The sequence below is a fragment of the Pipra filicauda genome, unplaced genomic scaffold, assembly GCF_003945595.2.
Source record: "Pipra filicauda isolate LSUMZ 115617 unplaced genomic scaffold, ASM394559v2 scaffold33_size4404698_pilon, whole genome shotgun sequence".
Lineage (NCBI taxonomy): Eukaryota > Metazoa > Chordata > Aves > Passeriformes > Pipridae > Pipra > Pipra filicauda.
The window spans coordinates 1874465-1896806 of record NW_024104465.1 but is presented as its reverse complement, the minus strand read 5'-3'; the positions used below and the strand labels follow the sequence as shown (position 1 = coordinate 1896806).

At 42.2% G+C, this 22342-nt stretch overlaps 1 protein-coding gene across 2 annotated transcripts; it reads right to left on the bottom strand.

The window, feature by feature from the left end:
- Window positions 1–491: 491 nt before the first annotated feature.
- On the bottom strand, window positions 492–17174 carry SMPD4 (sphingomyelin phosphodiesterase 4). 2 transcript variants are annotated; one of them, XM_027714385.2, is made up of 19 exons: window positions 17050–17088; window positions 16766–16852; window positions 15949–16091; window positions 15726–15801; window positions 14786–14894; window positions 14127–14179; window positions 13411–13562; window positions 12947–13079; window positions 12278–12349; window positions 8758–8847; window positions 6217–6362; window positions 5690–5780; window positions 4579–4679; window positions 4119–4282; window positions 3238–3443; window positions 2438–2671; window positions 1625–1756; window positions 1343–1471; window positions 492–1022 (listed from the first exon to the last, which is right to left on the bottom strand). In XM_027714385.2, exons 1-19 carry the CDS (start codon window positions 17086–17088, stop codon window positions 696–698), a joined length of 2484 nt encoding a protein of 827 aa, XP_027570186.1. In that variant the 3' UTR covers window positions 492–695. The 2 variants fall into 2 exon arrangements, with proteins under 2 accessions (XP_027570186.1, XP_027570187.1); XM_027714386.2 differs by lacking the exon at window positions 8758–8847 and having other exon boundaries at window positions 17050–17174.
- Between the last annotated feature and the right edge of the window lie 5168 nt (window positions 17175–22342).

Genomic DNA, 22342 nt, shown 5'->3' with positions numbered 1-22342 from the left:
GCCAAAAACTACCAGGTTAGAGTTGCAGTAAGGTTAGAGGGGAAACAGAGCAGTAATTTCTGTTTTTCTAAGCAAGTGCCCAATGAGCACAGTGGCTCCAGAAGACATGCAAACAACATGAAGTGGTTTATGGAGGTAGAAGACATAAACCTGCCAGGGCTGGGGAGGCCTCAGGCAGGCACCAGGAGGCTTAAGCCCAGCACTGGGCTATGAGATGCCACTCTTGCTGCTTTGTCCCACCTTCTGTGTTTTCGTTTTTAATATCTGTGCAACTTCCTATAAATTTCTGTGTGCACTGCTAATTCTGTTACCTTTTGTAAGCATGCTTTGGAGGTCCTACAGTCAATTCTTGCTTTAGAACAGTGTAGGAGGCTTGAAAGCAGTTATTGCTGAATCAAAAGTATTTCTCTATATGGCATGGTTTATTTCAGTTTTATAAATACTGATGGCTCATTCTTCCCCCCCTCAAAAAAACCAAACAACTCATTCACTAGATTCTCTAGGAATACTTTTATAAAAATAAAATTTACATTGATTATCTCCACCAGACCACATCATTGTTTATAAAACTCAGTTAACTTTAGTATTAAAAAATACCTTAGTAAGATCTGATATAATTAAAACATTTTAGTCATTGAATCCCAGGCTCATCCTTACACCATTTATTTTTACAAGTGTAAGCCAGGAGAAGGAAACTAGTGTTCATGTGGTTTCCATCCTTCAAAGAAAAAAGTCATTATAACAGCATAAAGAAAATACCCAATTAGGATAATGAATGTGCAGCCCACTGGCCCAATGTAAAACCAGGATGCAAGGAAGTAGATCATCAGCAAAGAAATGAGAGTCCTGTAGCTGGCCAAAAACCTCAGACTGATCCTTGGTCCCCAGTTCTGGCTCGTTCTGTCCCTCACCATGGGACTATACCTGATTTTCTGTACGAGGTGGGGGTTGATGAGATGATAGCGACAAAGTCTGCCAACAAAATCTTCCCTGGAGCAAAGCACTTCCATCTGATCAGCAAACTGAGGTAAGAAACATTAAGACATTAGTGCTGTAATGCAACTACTGTCATAAAGTAAGAGTAACTAATTTATTTAACCTATTTTATTTATAGTATGAGGACTATAGGAAATAGGGGGCATCAAAATGCACTTTAAACAGCAGAACTGCCTTAGTGCAGACTTGGCCTTGTGTTTGTCATACCTATAGGAAGGAAAGAATTTGCTTTTCCTGTTTGAGAAACAGTCATTCTGAATGATACTCCACTGTTCATCAACCACGAAGAATACTTCAGTAACAAATTTGCAAGGGAAAACACAGAAGGAGGCAGTGCTGTCCCTACCCTTTCGTTCAGCACCGAGGACAGGCGGAACAGGAGGCGGACAAGGGTGGCGTTCTCGTAGCTGCGGATGGGCTGGAGCTCAGCATCTCCCTGGTACTGCACCTCAAACCGGCGCAGGCCATTTATGATCTAGGAGGGGGAAAACAAACACCTGATCTTGGACACCTTTAAGCTGGCACGTCTCTTACCCTCAGGTAAGTTGCAGGGTTTTTTCACTGCAGAAGGGCAGCTTGTGTTTTCAAGGGGAACTGAGGGGGTGATATGGAATGTTTTTTCTCTCACCTGGTACCTGCCAAGGGGTGTGAGAATGAGGCCGTTCTCGCTTTCAATGCAGTCTGGAAGTTGTTTTTTTCCATTCTCGTCTTGAGCTGTCCCACACTTCATCATCATCTGGGTCAGTTGGGCTTCGCTCAGCTACTCAAGAATAACACAGTTCTAAAGCAGGTGTTTCATCTACCCCCTGTTTCATTTATTTCTCACTTCACAAACTCATTAGCACTGGAAGTCCTTGAAAGCCAGCTCAGATACCAAGAACTGCTTAATAGCACCTTGGTTAGACATTAAAAGGAGATAAAAGTCTCCAGGTTAACCCAAGAAAGGTGTTCTGGTTTGTATGTCCCTTAGCTCTCAAGGAGTACCAAGCAGCTGTCTCCTAGGTCAGTGCTGTGTAAGGGAGTGTGGCTGCAGAGAAATTCATCTGTTCTCTTAACTGTTCATCCATAGCTGCAGGTATTTGTTCAACATCTAGAGCTCTACATTTAGAAGACACTGGACTGTTTTTAAAAGAGCCTTGCCTGTTTTTAAACATGAGGACAGGGCCAAGTAAAGGAACAGGTTTGGTATAAACCATACAGTCCAAAAGAGTGGCCACTTGAAACAAAGCAGTCTTGATATTTAGAAATTCAGAGGAGCTAATACAGGGTTTTGAGGTGGTCAGGTGAAGTCAAGAGCCTAGAAGACTTTAAAAACAAAATTTGCCAGCAGAGCCTCTGAATGGCTTTGTGAACCCCACAAAGAACAAGAAACACAGACATACATTTGAGGAATCCTGACTCTTGTTCACACTGTACAAGTTCTTAGAAAGATGTTACGTACCTTAAAGATTTGGCACAAGTATTCCAGTGCCTTCTCTAAATATTCATCTGTTTTTTTGATGCTGTCTTGCCCAATTTCATCAAGGTCATTGCCTGTGTAGGAACCATTCATGTCAGATGGTGTAAATCTAAACCATGAAAAGAAGGACTGGGTAGCCATTGTCTCTGCAGAATGGTCTGATATGGATTTTGCTGTCTGCTGTGCCTGACAAATTAACTGAGCCAGTTTTAACACCTAAAACAAACAAACAAAAAAAACAGAACAAAATTGTGTGGGACTGAGCATCAATACAGAGATAAAACTGGGCCTTGATAGCTGGCAGCGAGAGCAATCCCAGCAAATTCACCCTCTCAGCTTATATGGACTTGTGCTGACTATTAGTTGCATTTCCCATAGGGAGAAGGTAGTTCTTTGATGTTGAAGCATTTTAAAACCCGAGTGCTGCTTAGGTTTCCTCCTGCTATTTTTCTCTGACTTGCTGATAGGTTCTGATCAAGTTCTGATCAACTTCTGAATCAGAAGTTCACATTAAGAATGTTTGAGAGGAACCACCCACCGTATGCTACTCCAAGGCAGCAAACTGTTACATTGACTTCTTATTTAGCAAAGAGCAAGCAGATTTTTACAGCTGTGCTGGATTGAAACCCCTCAGGTTCCAGAAGTCACTGTGAGCAAACCAAATTATACAGTAATGCAGGGTGTGAAGTTTTCCACTCCTAACTTCTCATAACATGGATGCTCAGCACTGAGAAAACACCTGTCCATGTAGAAAGGCAGGTGACAAGAAGCTCGTTGCTTACCAAATTCCTGACTTCTGTGCCAAACATCTGTTTATACTGGAAGTCCTGTCCTTCCAGGCTGTAAACATGACTCTTCACCTTAAATGAGGCATCTGTAACAGCTGGAGACCGTGATGACAAAAAACTCCCACCAAGTGTGGGGCTCATAAAAAGTCGGTGCTGACGGTGGGGAATAACAAGTTCTGGCTCCAGGAATAACTGTTCTCCTGGAATTTGAGATAAGCAGTGAAGATGGTTACATAATACTGGTTTTGCCTGGGGAAGGTCTAGCTGTCTTAAAGCTGCTTTTAGATAGACAGATGGTTCTAGGGGGGAAGAGGCCTTAATTACCCTTTTTTATTTTGTTCTCTCTGCCCACAGGAAAAAATGTCAGAGTGCGTTTAGTGCAGACCATACAGGCAGCATTTTAAGCCTGTAACGTTTTTCAGCAAAGGCAGAGGAGAATCATGACATTTCAGACACTGATACTTGTCAAATCTTGCCTCTCCCCAATTTACTCTATCCTAATTATTCTGAAGTGCATGCATGACTAGCTGATTAGCTCTTTTGCTAAGTATAGAGACCTTCAGAGATATAAGAAGTTTTAATCCTGAGGTAAATAATCAAGTAAGACAAGTGTAAGAAAAACTGCCTATTGTAATTGTGTTCTTTAAGGAACAAATGTGGAATCAAATCTAAATGATGGTGGTTAGAAAAGGACTACAGACATTCAAACCAATATGACAAACATTAGGGAAGACACAGACTTTTGAATGGAAAAACAGCATTCAGAATGAGAGAGAAGCCTATTCACCTCAGTGCTTCTGAGGTAAGATGTAGCTATTGTGAAGAAAGACTAAGACAGGACTGAGACAGCATAAGATGTCAAAATATCCTTTTACCTTTCAGGATCATTTCAGCTAGGTTGGGCTGAGCAAAGACCTTAGCTACTCGGAACACCATGAGGGCATTTTTGGGGCTGACCAAGTCTGTTCGAAGAGCTCTGTTCAGAAATCCTACAAACAGCTTGGTATACATGAGTAGGTTTTCTTGAATGAAGGCAGCCCTGTCAAAGTGAGTACAGGATTTGTGAGTACAGCTATTTAAATAACTGTTATTTTGTCTTCTGCCAAACGAGCCATTAAGGGAATGTTTTACTCTGTCTCTGGAAAGATGGGTCCATTTGCACTGAGACAAAAGAATACTCTCAAAACAAAAACTTGCGTTCTAAAAAGCCACCCCTACTCTTGTACAGGAAGTTAATTCAGGCTGATGGGCAGTTTTTGAAATACTGCTGTTTTACTCGGGATCTGCATAACCTTGAGGTTGGCTCAGATTCCTCACAGCTGCTTTCCTCCTCACCATTTCTCCGACACGCTGCGAGGCAAAGGCTCCGCGCTCTGCGGCGACTTTTCGGGAGCGTATCTCCAAGGCTGCAAGTAACTCAGCCACATCTCAAGAACCTAAGCAAAATCACACATAAAACCACAGGAGTATCAATACTTTTTTGGAAGGGAAGACAAGAAAGGGATTTTTGTTTGTTTCTTTTTAAATTAGTGACTATTACCTTAATGACACCTACAAGTTTTTAGGAATAAATCTTTCTCTAGTAATCTGAGAACCTTTGAAGAAGAACTGGAAAAAGTGTATGTTCTTAGGACCAACCTGGATCTTCTGTAATGGCCAAATGAGATGGCACTCAAAACAAAAAAACCCCTTAGTTGTGGCTACATTTAAGGTGCATTTAACAGCTCTGATAGTGTTCACTGAACCTACTGAAGTAAGTAAACAAGATGCTACATTAATATAATTTCAGCTTTCGTCTTCTGCACAGATGTACCCACCACCCTGAGGAAACAGCAGGGTCTTGACTGCACTGAAGTCAAGACTAGATTTGCCGTGGCCACTGTAAATATTTCTTCTCACATTCTGCCTTACACATGCACCTCAAACACTGCAATACAGCTTATTTTAAGTCCAGTGAGCAAGCTGTAGCCCTGTTACATTCTGCACTTTTAAACTTCTACGTTAATTAGGAAGAATCAAGGCCTGATATATTTCTTTTCCTGCTTGCAGGAGGTAGTATTTGCAGTATCTATTGCAAATGACTATCCTATTACTTTTGTTTATGACCTATTGTATTAGATTAGATACATTCATACAGGTCCTAATTTCTTAGTATCTATTTTAAGAGTAACACCTACTTTTTTTTGCCCAATCAACAGCCATTTTCACTGTCAGGAAAATCAGCCAACAATTTGTAGTAATTCTCACCAAGATCTATTCAGCTTCCTTCTTATGTCTAATTGGTACTCTTTGTATAATATTAAATGTGCATGTTGGACATGGACATATAATATTAAATGTCCACTGCTCTAGAAAAGAGAGATTTAGAGACCAATAGGTGCTAAATGGCAATAACTAATAACCAGTTCTGTTCAGTACAGACTTAAAAAGGGAAGCAGGTACATACTGCTCTGAAGGAGGCATCCAGAGGCCAGTGGCCAAAACAGTGTTGTAGAAAGATGTAAAGCTTCTCCTGGACAAATCGAGGAATTACAACCCTGCAAACAAAGACAGTCACATGTACAGACCAGCAGCAAATTTTAAAAACAAAACCACCTAACCCACCAACAACCCAACACACTGCCACAACTGCAAATACAGAAAGGACTGACCAAAACTTGTTCTTTCTTGACTGAGGCTACTTCTGGCCACTGAGTTTCAACTCAAATTCATAAACAGCAGATACAAAACTAACCTTGGCAAGAATCCTCTGGAGGACTTCTTTTCTCTGACTTATGCCAGGATATAGACTAGTGTGTCATAGCTGCTGCTGAGGCTGCACCCCCCTCGTGGGAGTGAGAAATATAATCCATTACTTTTTTACTTTTAATAATGTACTTCTGTATCTAAAGATCAAAACAACCTCTCGGTGAAAGCTGAGCTTTTCAGGGAGAAGCCCTATACATTTCAGAGACAGGCTGCTCATGTACCTACCTTTTAAACTCCTCCAGTGGACTGGCTGTGTGGGAGTGGGCTGAAGGGGAGAGGGGCTCTGGTTTCAGGCTGTTGCTGAAAGCATGCAGGTGTTTCACAAGCAGTCTTACCACTAGCACATGCTCTTCAGTGGGCTTAAATGACTCCTAGATTCAAAGCAAAAGAGAGGAAATTAGTAAGTGTCATATGCTAAATGTCCAGGAAATAATTCAGGAAAATTATATTCTCAGCTCAAAATACAAGAAATGCTCTCTTCCTTCTAGGTTCTTCACCATAGTTTGGTGCCACCTGATTTTGGGCAGGCTTGCTCCCCAGGACAAGCTGTATCAATCTTCTGCCATCAGTTCACTAAGAAACAGCAACATATTTTGATTGTAAGAAAAGGTATCTACAGTACCCTAATGCACTGAATTTTGGACTAGAATTAAAGAACAGAGTAACTTGTAGATTTCAACTTACCCCTTTCTGAAAAAAGAATATTCAGCCTTTCATTATGGTTATAAGTTCATTGCTGCAGACAGCACAGCAGGTCCTTTGTTTATGCTCAGGGCTGGCTTTACTGAGTTCTCCTTCCTCTGCCTTATAAGAGAGAATAATCCTAGACAGAGTAATGGTAAGAATAAGAACTGCTTGGAGTCCTGTGTGATCCTGTTGGTTCTAGCATCCTTAGGGCTGGGAGTAGCACAAGGAGTGAGGGTGAGCCACAGTGATGTTATTAAGGAACGAGTGAGTGTATGGCAGAGCAGGGAGGTGAATGAGGTCAAACAGAGCTGGTTGTGTGCCCAGCACCAGAGCTGGTCTGCTGCCAAACCTGGGGACTAAGCACAAACTCCTTTGCTACTGTGATCTGCTTTAAAAGCAGTGAACTGATTTCAATCCACCACTGAAGGCAGATTTTTGAGATAGCCATTTGTATTCTAATTTTCACAGAAGTTGAGAAGAAACAAAAGTTACAGCTGCAAGTATAATGGGAAGTCCTGGGAGAGTGTATTACACAAGAGCTGCAAGATGTTTCCAGGATGGCAGGTGCAGCCATGCTAAGGTAAGACACTGAATGTAACTCTAAGGGACTGGTGGGCATTTTTATACAAAAAGCTTCCACTTCTTAAATCCACTCAACAGTATTTCCAGTGCTGGGGGCGTGGAGGGGTCTGTGTGTGTCCATGTCATTTCTCTGCAATGCCTGAGGCAAAGCAGATGAGTTTTTACAGTCTCTTAAGACTTTTAATATACTCTGAGATTCACTCCAGGAGAAGATTCAAGGCTTGATGATAGATACAGTCCTGTGGTACAGTCAGATCTGAGACTCTTCTACGAGAAGGACAAATGGATACTAGACCTAATGAAGGCTGGTCTTGTGGTTTTGACAGCTCCTGCTTATGTTGGCATGTTTTCTACAGTCCTGAGGAGAGTTTATGTCAGAGGGTAGAGCTCTGAGGGGTTACATGGTCCTAGGAGTTAGGATCAGGATCTCCAGAAGCATTGGAGAGGCTGAGTACTCTGCTATAGGCCTTGAAAGGGTGTAATTTAAAAAAATCTTATGCTCCCCTTGAAGGCACCTTTTGAATTTACAAAACCACTGCTATTTCAATACATCCTTTTGAGTGATGTCAGTAGTTTTTCCCCTTGGAAATTCTCATAATTTCCTCTTAGCCTGGATCAGCACCATTATGAACATCACTGGTTTAAAAACTGTTTTTCCCCACAAGTGTTTTTGTTGTCAAACCCTATCTTACAGGATGGATGTATGCCATTCTTAATTCTTAACACAGTAATTAGATAAACATAATAAAGAGATTTCAAGTAGTATGTTCTGTGTTCCTTTCTAAGCAGTACTTAATGGAAAAAGAAAAAAGGATTAAAGAGCAGGGAAATGCAATGTAGTGCTAAAGAGCTTTATAGTATATAAGCTTAGCCCTCCCCATTCCCAAAATGAAGACCCAATGAGTAAAGGCTGAAATAGGGAAAGAGGAATCAGCAATCTGTTCCAACAGGAATGTTTTTGCATGCACATTTCCTGAACAATCTGCAAATGTACCACTTGTGCTTTTGCAAAAGTGGACAGCCAGGTTCACACTGCCACTACAAATTTAGTATTATCCAATGACATTTCATTGGCTAAAAAGCCCTAGATGTTACCTACCTTAATTTGGGTGACAACCATGCAAATTCTGATCTTTTCTTCCATGCAAGGTTTGCTTAAATGACTAGTGAGGGACAGAAATCTGCCATCGGTGAAGAAACATCAGCATAGCTGATAAGTCTTTCTAAACTGCATTACGAGAATGCATCTCTAGAAACGGAGTTCCCAATCAGTCCTCATAATATGCTACATTTTAACTATTTTCTCCATGACCTTTGCTAATACCTCTCGGTATCTGTTGCACTGAAAAGTTTAGTAAATCTCAGTGCAGTGATCTCAATCGAGCTGTCACGCTGCTGGCAGAAAAAGCTGCTGTACAGCCAGCACCAATACACTTCGCAGATTATATGATGGAACGAGATTTTTAATAAGGAAACAAAATGAAAAGATGATAATACTTGGTATGCGTGGAGGGCCTGGTAGCTGGATTGGGCAGGACTACCGTGGTGTTTACTGGAGATACTGAGTCGGTAGTGGAGAACCTCCAGCTGAGACAACAGAAACAAAAAGGAAGGGGGGAGGGAAAAAAGGAGAGAAGAGAGCAAGAGAAAAAAAAAGTGAGAATGAGCCCAAGGAAGAAGGGTGGGGGGAAAAAATGAACATCACGAATACAGTCAGGGACAACATATCACAGTAACAACTGCAGCCACAGTATCCTCTTCTTTGTGGTGGTCAGTAGACTGATTCCACAGTATTTCATACCCTTTGTCAACTTGGAAATACAAATGGGAACAGGTGTCAGAAAAGTGGCTGTTCTCTGCTACCCTTAGAGCAAGCACTGGTAGGGGATATGCAGCTTTTGCCAAATAAACTCCCATTTCAGAAGTTAACTGCACTGCAGCAACACACTGTTGCAGTGTGCATTTGTTAAAAATGAAGTAAAACAGAGCAATATTTTGCAGGCTTTTTTAAAGTCTATTTTGAAAACTTCCTGTGCTGCTGGTTTGTATACGGGGGAGAAACTCAGTTTGAAGTTTCCAGTTCAGAGAAACCCTCTGTGGTCTCTCTACTTAAAGGCCATTTGGAAAGGGTTCAGGTCTTGTGAATTTTCTCAAAAGAGGGAATTACTTTCACTAATAGGGTAACATCCCCTGTATAAAAAGGCAAAAGACACACCTAACACAGTGTTATGTGCTGATGCAAAAAGGCACATTGCCATAACACTGAAGTGTCTGCAAGCCTCAGCCAGATCCCTTCTGGAATAAGCAGGTAAAGAGTATTTTTCTGACAATGTGATGAAGAGGATACTGTAGCGACAGTGACACACATGTATGAAATTAATGAAAAAACATAAAACAAAAAATGTACACTACACAAATCCCAATGACTACTGTCAGGCATCTAAACTAACTCTCCAGATCACACCTCTGCTGCCTTTAAACAGCCACTACCCAACCTCCTCCAGTGTCAGTTTGGCATCTTTTGGTTTTACACTCTTAAGAGTGGTAGGATTGTTATTGCAACACCTCAGGCAGTTTCTCTGCTTCATTATTGACTCCCCTGCCACAGGAATCTGCAAGACCCTGTAGTCCAATGGGTGTTCCACATGCAGTGCTGGGGGCTGAGCACCTGGCATTGGAAGGTCAGGAAGCATCACATAAAGTTTTGTCAAACTACTTTTTCTAAGGGTTTATTGTGATTCCAGCAGAAGGGGATAGGAAAAGAGATGCTGCACACTTGGACTCTGGATCATTAGAGAAGGAAAAAGCAAACAGACAAAAGAATTGGGAAATAGTGGAATTAAAGGGGGAAACAGTGACACTCAGCAGAGCAAATTGCTTCAACCTCAGGTTCACAGCAGACCCAGAAAGAATTCAAAGTTGTAACACAGTATATCTTGTCAAAAGAAATTATTTACTGTTTATTCCCATGTCACTGCCTTCTACTTGTAATGGGAAGTCTGTGATGCCATTAACAAGGTTTAAGGAAAAATCTGATTCTACTTCACAGGAAAGTTACTTATCTGGGATCTGTCTTGGCCCATCAAAGCAAACAAATCTGGCTGCTGGACAAAGAAAGAGCAAGTTCTGCAGAACCTCATCCCACCTTCCAATACAAGTATGTAGCCATTTCAAATGACTGATGGTCAAACAGGTCTAGATCCAGGGATGAGGAGTCACTAATTACCCCTCCTTTCACACACACAGAAGGTTAAATGGGAATCAAGTGAACCTGCATAATTATTAATAATTTTATGAATGAGTTTAGGGCGATCATGGGTTTCAAGTCAAGGCCTTTAACACTTGTGTTATAATAAAACTTACATTTCTGGATATTCTACTTCCTCACTTATATTCTACTTCCTCACTTGAGGAACTGTGAGGCAGATTGTTCTCCTTCAGCCCACCCTGAGACAATCTAAAAAGCTTAGTTTAAATACCACAGGCTTATGAACAGCCCTGTCCCCAGCTGATCTGGCACCTTTCCTCAGTTCTGCAGGGCAGATCCTTCATCCATGTATGGATGTCATGGGGAATTCCAGTCCCCCATTCCAATGTTCTACCCCCTAAAGAGCGAAGACTTCCTATTTTACATGTTTATGGTTACTTCCCATCAAAGATGAAACTAAAGTAACGTCAGGGAGTTATGGCCTCAAGCTGTGGCTCAACACACCTTGTGGAGGATCCTGAAGTGCTGATTTCAGAGAACTGTAAGCTCTACCTAGACCCTACTCCACCATAACGTGGAGTCATTGTCTGCAACTGCTGCTCCCTAGTGCTAGAAGAGAGCATCTGAAATACAGAGGGTGAACAGAGGAGAGAAGTTTAAAGCAATCGTCATTTCTGGCCTAAGCACAGCGCTTGATGCACAGAGACTGGACAGACAGACAGACCAAAGGTACTTCAAGCAAAGCCTTTCCATCACAGGTGCACAGCCATGCTGCTGGGAGTCCCAAGTGGAGACTTTGCAACATTACTGAGTTTGCATTTTGACCTCAAGAATAAAAGACAAAACCCATCACACTTCAGCTCTCCAATGTTTTTCCCTAGCAAAATACAGATGTGTTTTATTTCATATCCTGTGGAGTGAAGGATTAGAATGTCTCAGTCAATCAACTCTCATGTTGCTCTTTCACACAGGAATAAATCCTGAGTAGTTTTTATATTTCTCTCCCCTTCCATGAAAGTCCCACTGCGACCCAGAGGGAATTCAGAGGATCAACATTTTCTCCTTCAAATTCCCTTTACATTTATAATGCCTTGATCTTGGCCTCCCCAACACTCACTTACTTCTTACATGCAGTAGTTTGTTACTGAACAGGCCACCACAAACTGCTTATAATAGTGTATTATCTGTGCAAGAGCTTGTCAGATATTCTGAACTCTCTGTAGCTGTAGAACTGCTTCTCACACCATTATGGTGAAAAGCATATTTTGGAATAAGAAACAACAAAAGTGGCTTCTTTGCTTAACACTGAAGGACAGTTTAGTAAGATTTTTTTTTTAAATTTGGATTTATGCTAAAAAATGGTTACAGATCTCAGAAATTACTAATTGGTATTTCAGTAACAGTTGCTATCTCTGCTGGAAATCAATTTTAGACATTTTTAGCAGCCGTGTTGCCCCAGTGAGATTTAACACAATGGTTTTATAGTGGTATCTGCTCCACCATTAGTACTTTGATTATTGGTGTTCAGATTGTTGTGACCATCCCACAAACTCATCTTGTACGAAAAAAACAACCAAACAAAAACCAACACAACTTCTGCAATGAAGGCAAATCTGAATGACACACTTATTCACAACATTCTTCGTAAGTGGATTAGAGATTCTGACACACTCATGTAGATATTCTGGTAAGTTATTTCTTTCCTTTGGACCAATATACAAAAAAAAATTCTCCACAGAACAGAAGATTCACCCCAAGATAAGAGTTCAACCACCAGGTGATGTTCATGAATAAAGTACAAACTATTACCTTGACGTGAGGGGACTGCATTTTCTGATACATTTCCAGTGAATAATGATGAAGCCACATTTCAACAAAGATCTGCAAAACAAGTATTTTCTCAGCTAGGGAAAAAGAAATAATCCAGGGCTGCCAGTCACAAGATAGGCATAAGGAAGACCATAGTATGTAATTTGAAAACTAAGCTGGTAAATAGACAGGCACCTATTCAGAGATGTTTCAAGTTATCGTGTCAATGACTTGGATGGCAAACCCTTGCACCTGCCAGGCATCAAGTAGTCAGTTCAGCAACATGATAGGAACTTGTTTCAGAACAACTCTTAAGTCCAGATTTTCCTTTCCCTCCCCTTGATGGTGAGCAGAACCAACTTCTCTGCGCTCAGCCTTTGAATAAATTGATGCGAGATCAAAAAAAGAGAAACATCAGGTGTAGAAACTTTATGAGAAAAAATTACTCAAATGCTTGAGATCAGTAATTAGAAACTCAGTCTAAAAAAAAAGATAGTAAGTGCCTTTCCAAGCTACAACTTAACTGTATTACAGTGGTTCTTTGTTTTGCTAACAGAAAGCAACAACTGTGCTGCTCAATTCCAAAAACAACCTAAAGCAAAATGGAATTAACTGTCTCTGGTTTAAAAAGAAGAGGTCCCTCAGTCAGCAGCAAGAAATCCAGCTTACCTGAAGCAGTGTTTCTGATCTCCAGATCTCCTGGGAAGCCGGGTCAGCGTTCACAGAGGGCTGGTGAGCAATGTGGCGTTTCAGCAGGCTGGTGTGGTGCATGCCATAGGAAGAGAAGGGCACTGCTGGAGACCTGCCAGGAAAAATGAATGGAAATACTCAAATAAGTAAGCCTCAGTGCAGGAGAATGTATCACCGCTTTTAATCACCAGCCTGTAAACTGGAAAACAGTCTTTTAAACTGCCTAGCTGATTACACGTTTCAAAATCCTGCAGATCACTGTAATTACTAATCACTTCAACTATTAACTAAAACACTAGGTCACTATTGCATTTTGTAATTATATAATAAGTACATGCACATCTAAGTGTGGAGGTGCTTTCTACTTCATAGAGATCTTGCTCAATCAGCCATATTTTGTATGCCCTGTTCCCACAGTTTGCCTCTGGCACTGCAGTCATTACCTGGGAGTTGGGGAAGGGATGGCTCCCCCGGGATTTGAAGAAGGTGGGGGAAGGACACTTCCCTCTGTGGGCAGGAAACACTTCAGGTACGTGTCCACCAGGATGAAATAAGCACTGTTGGAAGGGCTGACGTGGTGGGTGACAGGCGAGTTCTGTAACAGAGACAGGGAATGCTGGGGGTTATACACTGTGGCCTGCCCAGGGCTGGGGAGTGATGCTGCACAGCCAGACACATTCAGCAGGAATAAGCAGGAGCCCTGAGGTTGTAAAGGGTGAACTGACAGCAAAGACACTTCTGAGTAAAGGTAAAGCGAGGAGCTGTAAGACAACTGTTGCTGTGGCAGTGAATGTAACCAAGTAGAAGAGAGCAGAGATATCTAGCACAGGTAACAACAGGCAGAGGAACCAAATAACCACACACACAGCACCAAGCCATGGTTATGACTGTACAGAAGGTCTGATCTGACACAGGGGTAGGAAAACCACTTGGAATCCACTGCCTGCTCCTTGTTGGTTGGACAGAGTGCTTACTGGTGTATCCAAGGTGGGTGTTTTGTTTATTATCTTGGATCATCAACTGAACCAAAGCAGTAACAAATTCCAAAAGAACAGATAAAACTGCTGCTAATTTAGCTACAAGCACCTCAGGAAGCTCTTGTAGCACTGTGAAGAAAGGCTAATACTCTTTTAAGGGAAAAATTGCTACAGGTACTTACCTTCTGTGTAATCAAACTAATTGCAAAGTAAAACATGTAATATTCAAAGGGGTCTGGAAGAAAAGAGTCAAGGATCAGATAATAAAAAACAGGCACAACTGTTAGATATTGGGGGATGCTAAACAGTCATTAAGTTTTTATTTTGTCAATACTAAATTACCTTGCTAGAGCTTAACTGCAAATTCAGCTTTGCTTTCTTGCTTTCCAGCTGACTCAAACTTTGGCAGTTGAGGTGTTCTCTGTGTGACAAGGTGTGTTTGCATTACTTTCAGCACATTTGACTATCTCAAACTGAAACCAGCACAGCTACAGTGCTTCCGACAAGTCCGCTGGCTGCAAAGTGAACATGCCCTTTTCCTACCACATTGCATAAACTATGAGTAGTTACAAAAACAAAAATTGTGAAATACAGGCTCAACTGAAAACTCTAGGAATTTTTGTTGTTGACTTGATTGAGGCCAGAAATTCCCCCAACAAGGGTTTACAAGAAGAGGACAAATTTATTTTTCATCGTTACCTAAATATTTCTAATTAGCCCAAACTCTTTAGCACAACCATGATTTACCACACACACATAATAAATATACAACAGAAACACTCATGACCTTTCAATTTTAGATATTTAAACAGAAGTAAATATCCAACAGTTAAAAGGATACTAAGAGCCAAATTCAAGCCTAAACCACCAGATGAAGGAAACTGGACTTTGTTGTGGTATAAAGAACATTCTGGCAGAACTTGCTCTTGTATTGAAGCCTTCACAGGGCCCTGAAAGACAGAGTAATGAAATATTAATCTGGCTACTCAGCATACTGCAGAGTATGTTTTCAGATAGTGAGGCTCTGCATTCCAGCATTCTGGGATGATCTCTACATTCAGCTCAGTGGGATTTTATTGCATTGCAGTAGTTCCTTCGGCAAATGCTAAGTCTTTAGAGAACTCTCAACTTTCTCATTGAAAAGAATATTCAGTATTTTTTTAATTTAAATTCAATATATTTTTAAAAAACCTTCACCATGACTTTTCCAGTTGGGGTGGGAGCAGCAGAGGACTGGTGTTTGGCTGATGGTTTTGTCTTGGTAACTGAGCTGTGGACCAGCAATCACCATCTACTTAAATGATGTTTCCTTTTGTGAAAGACTGTAGAACTACCTGAATTCCTAGACAGCATGCAGCTGGTAGCAGTGGAAGAAACATAGTGAAACAACTCTGCAGATGAACATCTTTCTTTGAAATGTGATACTTCACATCCAGGATGGCAGTGGGACTTCAAACCCGTGGGTACAAAGCTTAGCCAGGGAAGTCACTGCTCTGAGAAAACTATTTTCAGTCCTGCAACTACTGGTAACCACACAGCTTTCTCTGGGGACAGGGTAAGAATCACATTGCAGCTCAAATATCCAGCTGCTGACAACCACAATCTCCAACAGAGTTTATGGCTGGGAACTCTCCTCCTCCAGAGGAGGAAAGGAAACAGGCCTACTCTAACTCTGGAGCACTGAGGCTACACCGTGGCCTAAACTGAATCACAGGCATGCAAAGTTTCAACAGCTGCAACAACAACCACCTTCTCTTCTTACAAACTGTTCAGTTACTCACTGGAAGATAAGAGACTGGGAAATCATATCTGTACTCTTCTGCTTGGAGTTTGTAAACCAGCTTCATCATCGGGCCACTGCAAACAAGCATCAGAGAGAAAACCCGTGGTGAGTACCCTCTCCTGTCTCACTTCTGTGAATTATGGACAGTGGAAAAAAGGTCAAACACTAGTTTTTTGTTCAATGATTCGTTTTTTAATCCGTGCTGAAATGAATGAGTTTACCTGGGATCCAGGAAATCCAAAGCCACAGAGTATTCGTTAGGATTTGTTCTTCCTTGCAAACAGCGAAGATTCCAGCCCACAATGATGCCATCCAGGCTACCAAAAATGCTCTCCACCAGCCATGGGAAGATGCCATGTAGTTCCTTTAGGGAAAACAGACACAAGGAGTTAATGTGCACGATCCCTCACAGGGACAATCTCTGCTGCACATATCAGAATGCATAAAGATACTGTCTGCCAGCTATTTATGACTGTTTCCAGACTGTCCCTGGCCAAAGCTTCCATTCAAAACATTGCATTGCAATATGGCAATTATGGGAGATCTATCCTGATTTCTGATCCTACTGAATTTGCCATGATGCTCCTCAGCACCACATGCAGTTATTTGTTACATTTTAAAAACTAGTTTCCCTCCTAAACTGAGGCTGAAAGGTATTAATGAAGTGCAGTCAACTGAAACAATCTTTTAATGGCTAGAAAAGGTTTTTAACTCTTGGAAACACTGGATTTCCACTGTTCTAAAAACTCAGAATCACAGAATCAACAAGGATGTAAAAGAACTCTGAGATCATCGAGTCCAAGCTGTGACCCAACACCACCGTGTCAACTAGATCAGGGCACTCAGTGCCACGTCCAGTCTTTCCTTAAACACCTCCAGGGACGGTGACTCCACCACTGCCCTGGGAAGCCCGTTCCGAACAGATTCCGGCTTATCTTGATAAGAGAAACAGGGACAAAGAAAATAGCAATATGACAAAACCAAATCCCCCTGAAACCTGCCGGGCAGGGAGGTCCTGAGAAGGCAGCGGCCGCTCACCTTGGCGGGGAGCTCCTCGATGACGGTCTCCAGGTCGTGGCACCGCTGCGCAAACGGTTTGTTTACACAGTCCGCCTTCAGCGTGGCCTGTTACAAATCACGAGGGAAACTCGATCAGAAGGGACAACGCTCACCGTGGCCATGGCGTAAAACAGAAACAAAGCCCCGCCCGCGCCGCTCCCCCGGTATCCTTTCAGCCGACACCCGAACCCACCGCCCGGCCCGCGGGACCGCACGGGGTGGCGCAGGGGTACCGGACACCCGCCCGCCCCCGGCACACGTACCAGCAGGAAGCTGGGCTGCTGCAGGTGCGGTCCGGCCATTCCTCCTCCTCCAGTCCCGCCGCGGCCGCAGCGGGATCGGGATCGGGACTGGGATCGAAGCCCACTGTCCCCCGGCCGCCTCCCGCGCTCGGCGCCCGCGCGCCCCTTTCGCGTCACGGCGCAGGGAGGTGACATCACCGCGGGGTTGCCATGGGGACGGGGCCGCGTCCTGTCCCCAACATGGCCGCGCTGAGCGCCCCGGGCTCAGCCCCTTCGTAGAGTCATAGAATGTGCCGAGTTGGGAGGGACCCACCAGGATCATCGAGCCTAAGTCCTGGCCCCGCGCCGGACACCCCAAGAATCCCACCATGTCCCTGAGAGCGTTGTCCAAATGCCTCTTGAACTCTGTCAGGCTTGATGCTGTGACCGCTGCCCTGGGGAGTTTGTTCAGTGCCCAACCACCCTCTGGGTGACAAACCTGTTCCTCGTATCCAATCTAAACCTCAGTTTCATGCAGTTTCCTCTAGTCCTGTCAGTAGTCACCAGAGTGAAGAGATCTGTGCCTGCCCCTCCATTGCCCCTCGGGAGGATGCTGAAGACCCCGGTGGTGAAGACCTCCAGTTTAACAGGATTATTTACCAGCCTAAAATGATTCAATATTTACATAAACGTTTACAGAATCAAAGTTAAACATAGTACATTATTTCTTGGTATTGACATGTGCTTCCTCTCCAATCTGCTTTTCCCAAACTGAATCTCAAAACTGCATTTTGATTTTAGTAGTGAGTAAGGGCAGGGAAGGCATCAGCCCCAGAGGCAGTGGAACAGTCCAGTTCTGACTGCTGAAAGACGAATTACTTTTCACACAGCCCCATTTGGAATTCTGGCAGACAATTGATTGGCTTATGAATTCCCTTTTTTATATTATGTATGAAGGTTCTGGGTTTTTTTAATAAATGTCCAATATTTTGAATGTAGCAAACTGGTATTGACACATATGACAGTGTGACTGAACAGAAATGTTTTGAGCTGTGTTAGCTGTGATGTGACGTGTGTATGTCCCATGTTAACTGTGATACACACGCGTGTGTGTCCTGGGTGGGATTCTGGCCGTGTTTTAAACGTCCCTTTGCAGATGGGGACTGGCTGTGAGTGAACACCGTTCCTTGAGGGGTCGGTCCCTCCTCCAGGTGGGGATAATGAGCTGCTTTAGCTCGGAAAAAGCTACTGGGACTTCATGGCAAAGTTTCTGCAATGTGTTCATGTAGCTATAAAAGTTAAAGGTATGAGCGCCAGATGGTGAGGAAACAGTAAACCTGATGTATTTTCAGTGGGTGATAGAAGTGAAGAAAGAAAGCAAGAAGAAATAGATGATTGGGTGAATATGTGGAAACGGAACTCTGGGGGTGCTCAGTGTGCTGGCTCAATGAAATCTGTGCAAGAAAATAACTGCATGGAAGAAATCCATTAAATTATTTTAAGAACTAATGGAACTGCCGAGGAGAACTGTGGAATGACAGTCTATTTATATTTATAGGTGTGCCCTGGAACCTACCGAAATCAATGGTATAGGTCCATTATCTCTCTTACATACAGCATTTTCAAATGTGCATATCAGCATTGTATATGTATTTTTTTCCATTTTGTAGATGGAGAGACAGAGGCCCAGAAAAGTTAGGTCACCTGCTGATATGCCACTTAGTTAGGTTTCCTTTTTCACTTTATCCCAAATTATAGCTGTCTTTAAGCCACAGCAATAAGAAAGGCTTTTTTGTTTTGTTGGTGTATTCTTCCTGAGAGAAGTAGTCCTGAGAGAGCTGGAGACTGAGCTGTTTTCTGAAAGTATAAATTCCATTCAGTGATCTGGTTTGGTGCTTGTTTTATGTTTTTGTCTCTCATTGTGCCTGAGGTTTCTGTCAGACAAAGAAATGACTGACCAGCCATACTAACACCTCTCCTATGTAGCTTCACAGCATTTTGTCACCTTGGTGTAATCACTACAGCATTACAGTTTCAATCAAACTCTACAGTGGTAATTAATTTCATGCAATTGTCCTAAAGGTGAATGACTCAATTTGTGCATAGTAGAGTGAGTTAATACCACACTCAGTACCAGAAAATCCACTGGGAAAAAGAGACTCTCTAAGTACTCCAGTGGCAGCTTGCACTTGTACTGATGTTCAGGTTAAACACCTGGGACATTTAAGAAACCAGACTCTGTGGTTCTGGTGCTCACAGTGCTGTCCCTGCAGCTCACACAGCCTTCTTTTCTGAAAGCAGCACTGAAAAAACTGCAAATTAAATCATGTGGGGCCTCAGACTTCAGTGGGAAATTTGGGTACAGGAGGAGTGTCACATCAAGGCTTTAGTAAGTGGCTTTTCCCCTGTGAAATGGTGTTTGTAGAGAAAGATGCCATCTTTTATAGAGCTGATGGATATCAAGGGAGAAACAGCCAGGCTTTTGGACACTCCAGCTTCTTGTGAAATCTGACTTAGATGCAGCAAACCACAAGTCCAAGCTGGGAACACATGACTGTAACTTTAACCTGATAACGTTAATCAGTGAGAAGAAAAGATAAATTAGAAATAATCTAATTTAGAGAAATAGCACAGTTTTTTGATAACATAGTCAGATCTTGTTGCTTGTGCAGGAGTAATTTAATCTCTTCCTGTAGGGACAGGTTAGAGTGTCATAGCAGCGAAGATCTGTCAAATGTTTTCTTTTGGCTGGGGAATTGTTTGGGTGTTGATATGTCAGGGATGGGTGAAATGATTAGAAAACATATAGTCTGTTCAGTTGTGATGGGAAGAAACCCAGACTACCAGTTAATGAGAAACCAGCTGGAACAGAGGCTGGATTCATCTAGGTGAGGAGAAAAGGGGAATTTTCAGAACTGTCATAATGTTTCTGGTCCAGTTGAAGCAACTTCTCTCTCCAAAGCTGTTTGGCTCGTGCAGACATCAGCTTTATACAGTCCCTAACGTGCACAGGCCTGCCAAGGCTGTAAGTCAGAGTTTCACATGGATGAAGATGAGACTTCATTTGGATTTGAGAAAACATTAGCCCTTGTGTAGGATATGCCATCAGTCACTCAGGGTGTGTTTAACCATTGCAGGACGAGGCATCCCCATGTCTGCCTCCTTTCAGAGTGCAGCTCTTCGGGCAGTCCCTTGTATGTTTTATTAATTTAGCTGGGACACTAATGTTCTATGTTAAACTTATTTCTCAGGGTAAATAAATACATATCAAGCAGCAGAATCTTTCAGAAAACTACAGATTCTCAAGGGATAGGAGTTCCTATGGGTTCCACTTCAGATTATAAAAAATTCATCCTCAAGAAATACAAGACTATTGCACTTGTGCGCTACTGGTGCCAGGGCACTCTCAGGCAGAAACAGAAAACTTCACAGAAAGGTTTCTGTGGCTTATCTATTATGTTGCAGCTCTTCTATGAGATCAGAGAGCACTTTCTTTGTATTTTAATATAAAGTAAAAATTGGAGTAACTCTTGGTTTTAAAAGACCCAGAAGCAGGGACAGTGGTGCATTGGTACCTGCTGAAATGGGTAATCTGCAGGGGTTGGTGGAAAGCAATGGAACAGCTCTGTAGGGGAAAAAATGTGTTCCTTGGGGTCTTGCATCATGTACAAGAGGGTGAGAGAAAAGACACAGTTGTTGTACCTATCAGGTAATTTCTATTAAGGTATATGCATTAGTTTTCCCTAATGATTTCTGCAAATTTGTCACAGTTTTGCCTAAGTTCTGCAAATAGAGATTGCTTAAGATATTGTATGACAGCATGGTATCAGGAGTTACAGCTCCAGCAGAATAGTCTGAATTAATAAGCAGTGTATTTTGTGCCTTTTAATGTGTACTTTGAGTTTTGCAACTTTAACGGTCCCATTTTGAAGGTTTTCTTCTCCGTGCTAAAAATATGTTTTTAATTTAAGTTGGATTTCTTGCATAATCACATGAATCTAGGAGCCTGAGGGATTAAGTCATTCCAGCCTTTCAACACTTAGAATAAAACATGAGTATTGGTGGCCAAGTGTGTGAACATAATGCATTGTGCAGGGGCTAAAGCAACTCTTGGATCAAGAGTCTGAGGAAGTTTGAATATGGTGACTATTAGTGCTGGAACTACTTTCTGAGTTTTGCTTTATTAATGTAAGGGTTGAGGTCTGGGATTTGGGCTTTGAGAAGTAAAACAACATTTAATGTACCATTTTCTATTCCAGTTCTTTGTTCCATTTGTGAGAAACTTTTCCTGTTGATTTTGAAGGAAATGGTACTTCAAGCTGACAACCACGGTTTTATTTCCAGATATTTCGCTGTTTGCAAAGCAAGATTTTCATGCAGTAAGATAAAGATGAATGCTTAGCTTTAACTAATACTTGAAGCGTGCAGCAGGAGCTCTGCTTGCTATTTATACTCTGCCAAATTGGTGTTCCTGTTTCTCAGTTCACCAGGTTTCTGCAAAGTGCCATTGAGGACAATGTCACCTTTTCCCAGGTGAGCTGCAGTTCTACACACAGGGCTGAATGGGGGCACTGTGAAGAAGGGGGGTTTGCCTTTGACTGTGCCTCCATCATACACCTGGATGTGCATCCTGCCCTGAGGGAGGGATGGATTCCTTATGGAATGATTCTCTGACTGTGGAATTTGTTACAGAGCTCCAAACTGGCCTCTAAATTCTGTGCATTTCCAGCTGTACGATCTGGGCCTTCCAGAGAGAATCTGTTGTATGTCAGGTAATCATTGCTCTCATTTAGAATAGACAGCTCTTCGTGGTCCTACACATTTCCCAGAGTCTTCCAAGCTGCATAATATTCACCAGTGTGGTGGAGAAGCCTCTGTCCCTCAGCAGAGGTCACAGTGATATTCCTTGCTCTGCAGTGCTGGGTGCCTACAAATGTGATTGCTCTTTCTGTGTCCCTGAAAGGCAGCTTCTCTATCTACAAGATTTGTGTTAGGTTAGTTTTCCCAAAGAACCTATATATCACTATGGCAAGATGTCCTTGGATTACTTCAGCATCCAGGTCCTTTTATCACCCCAGTACTCCAAAAAACCATAAACAAGTAAATGCAGCTCTAAGCTGTTTAACAAAATGAAGTATAATAAAGAAGAAATATTAGCCTTAGGAAGGGAGGCAGTTCAGGACGGAATTAAGCTGTAGCTGGTTGGTTTTGTAACTGATACAGTATTTAATGTTATTTTTATCCTTCCAGTTAAAACCAGGAACTGCCATTCTTAAAGAGCAACGAATCTATTTAATGATACCTTTAATAATCTCCTCTTCCTTTTGTAAGCCAT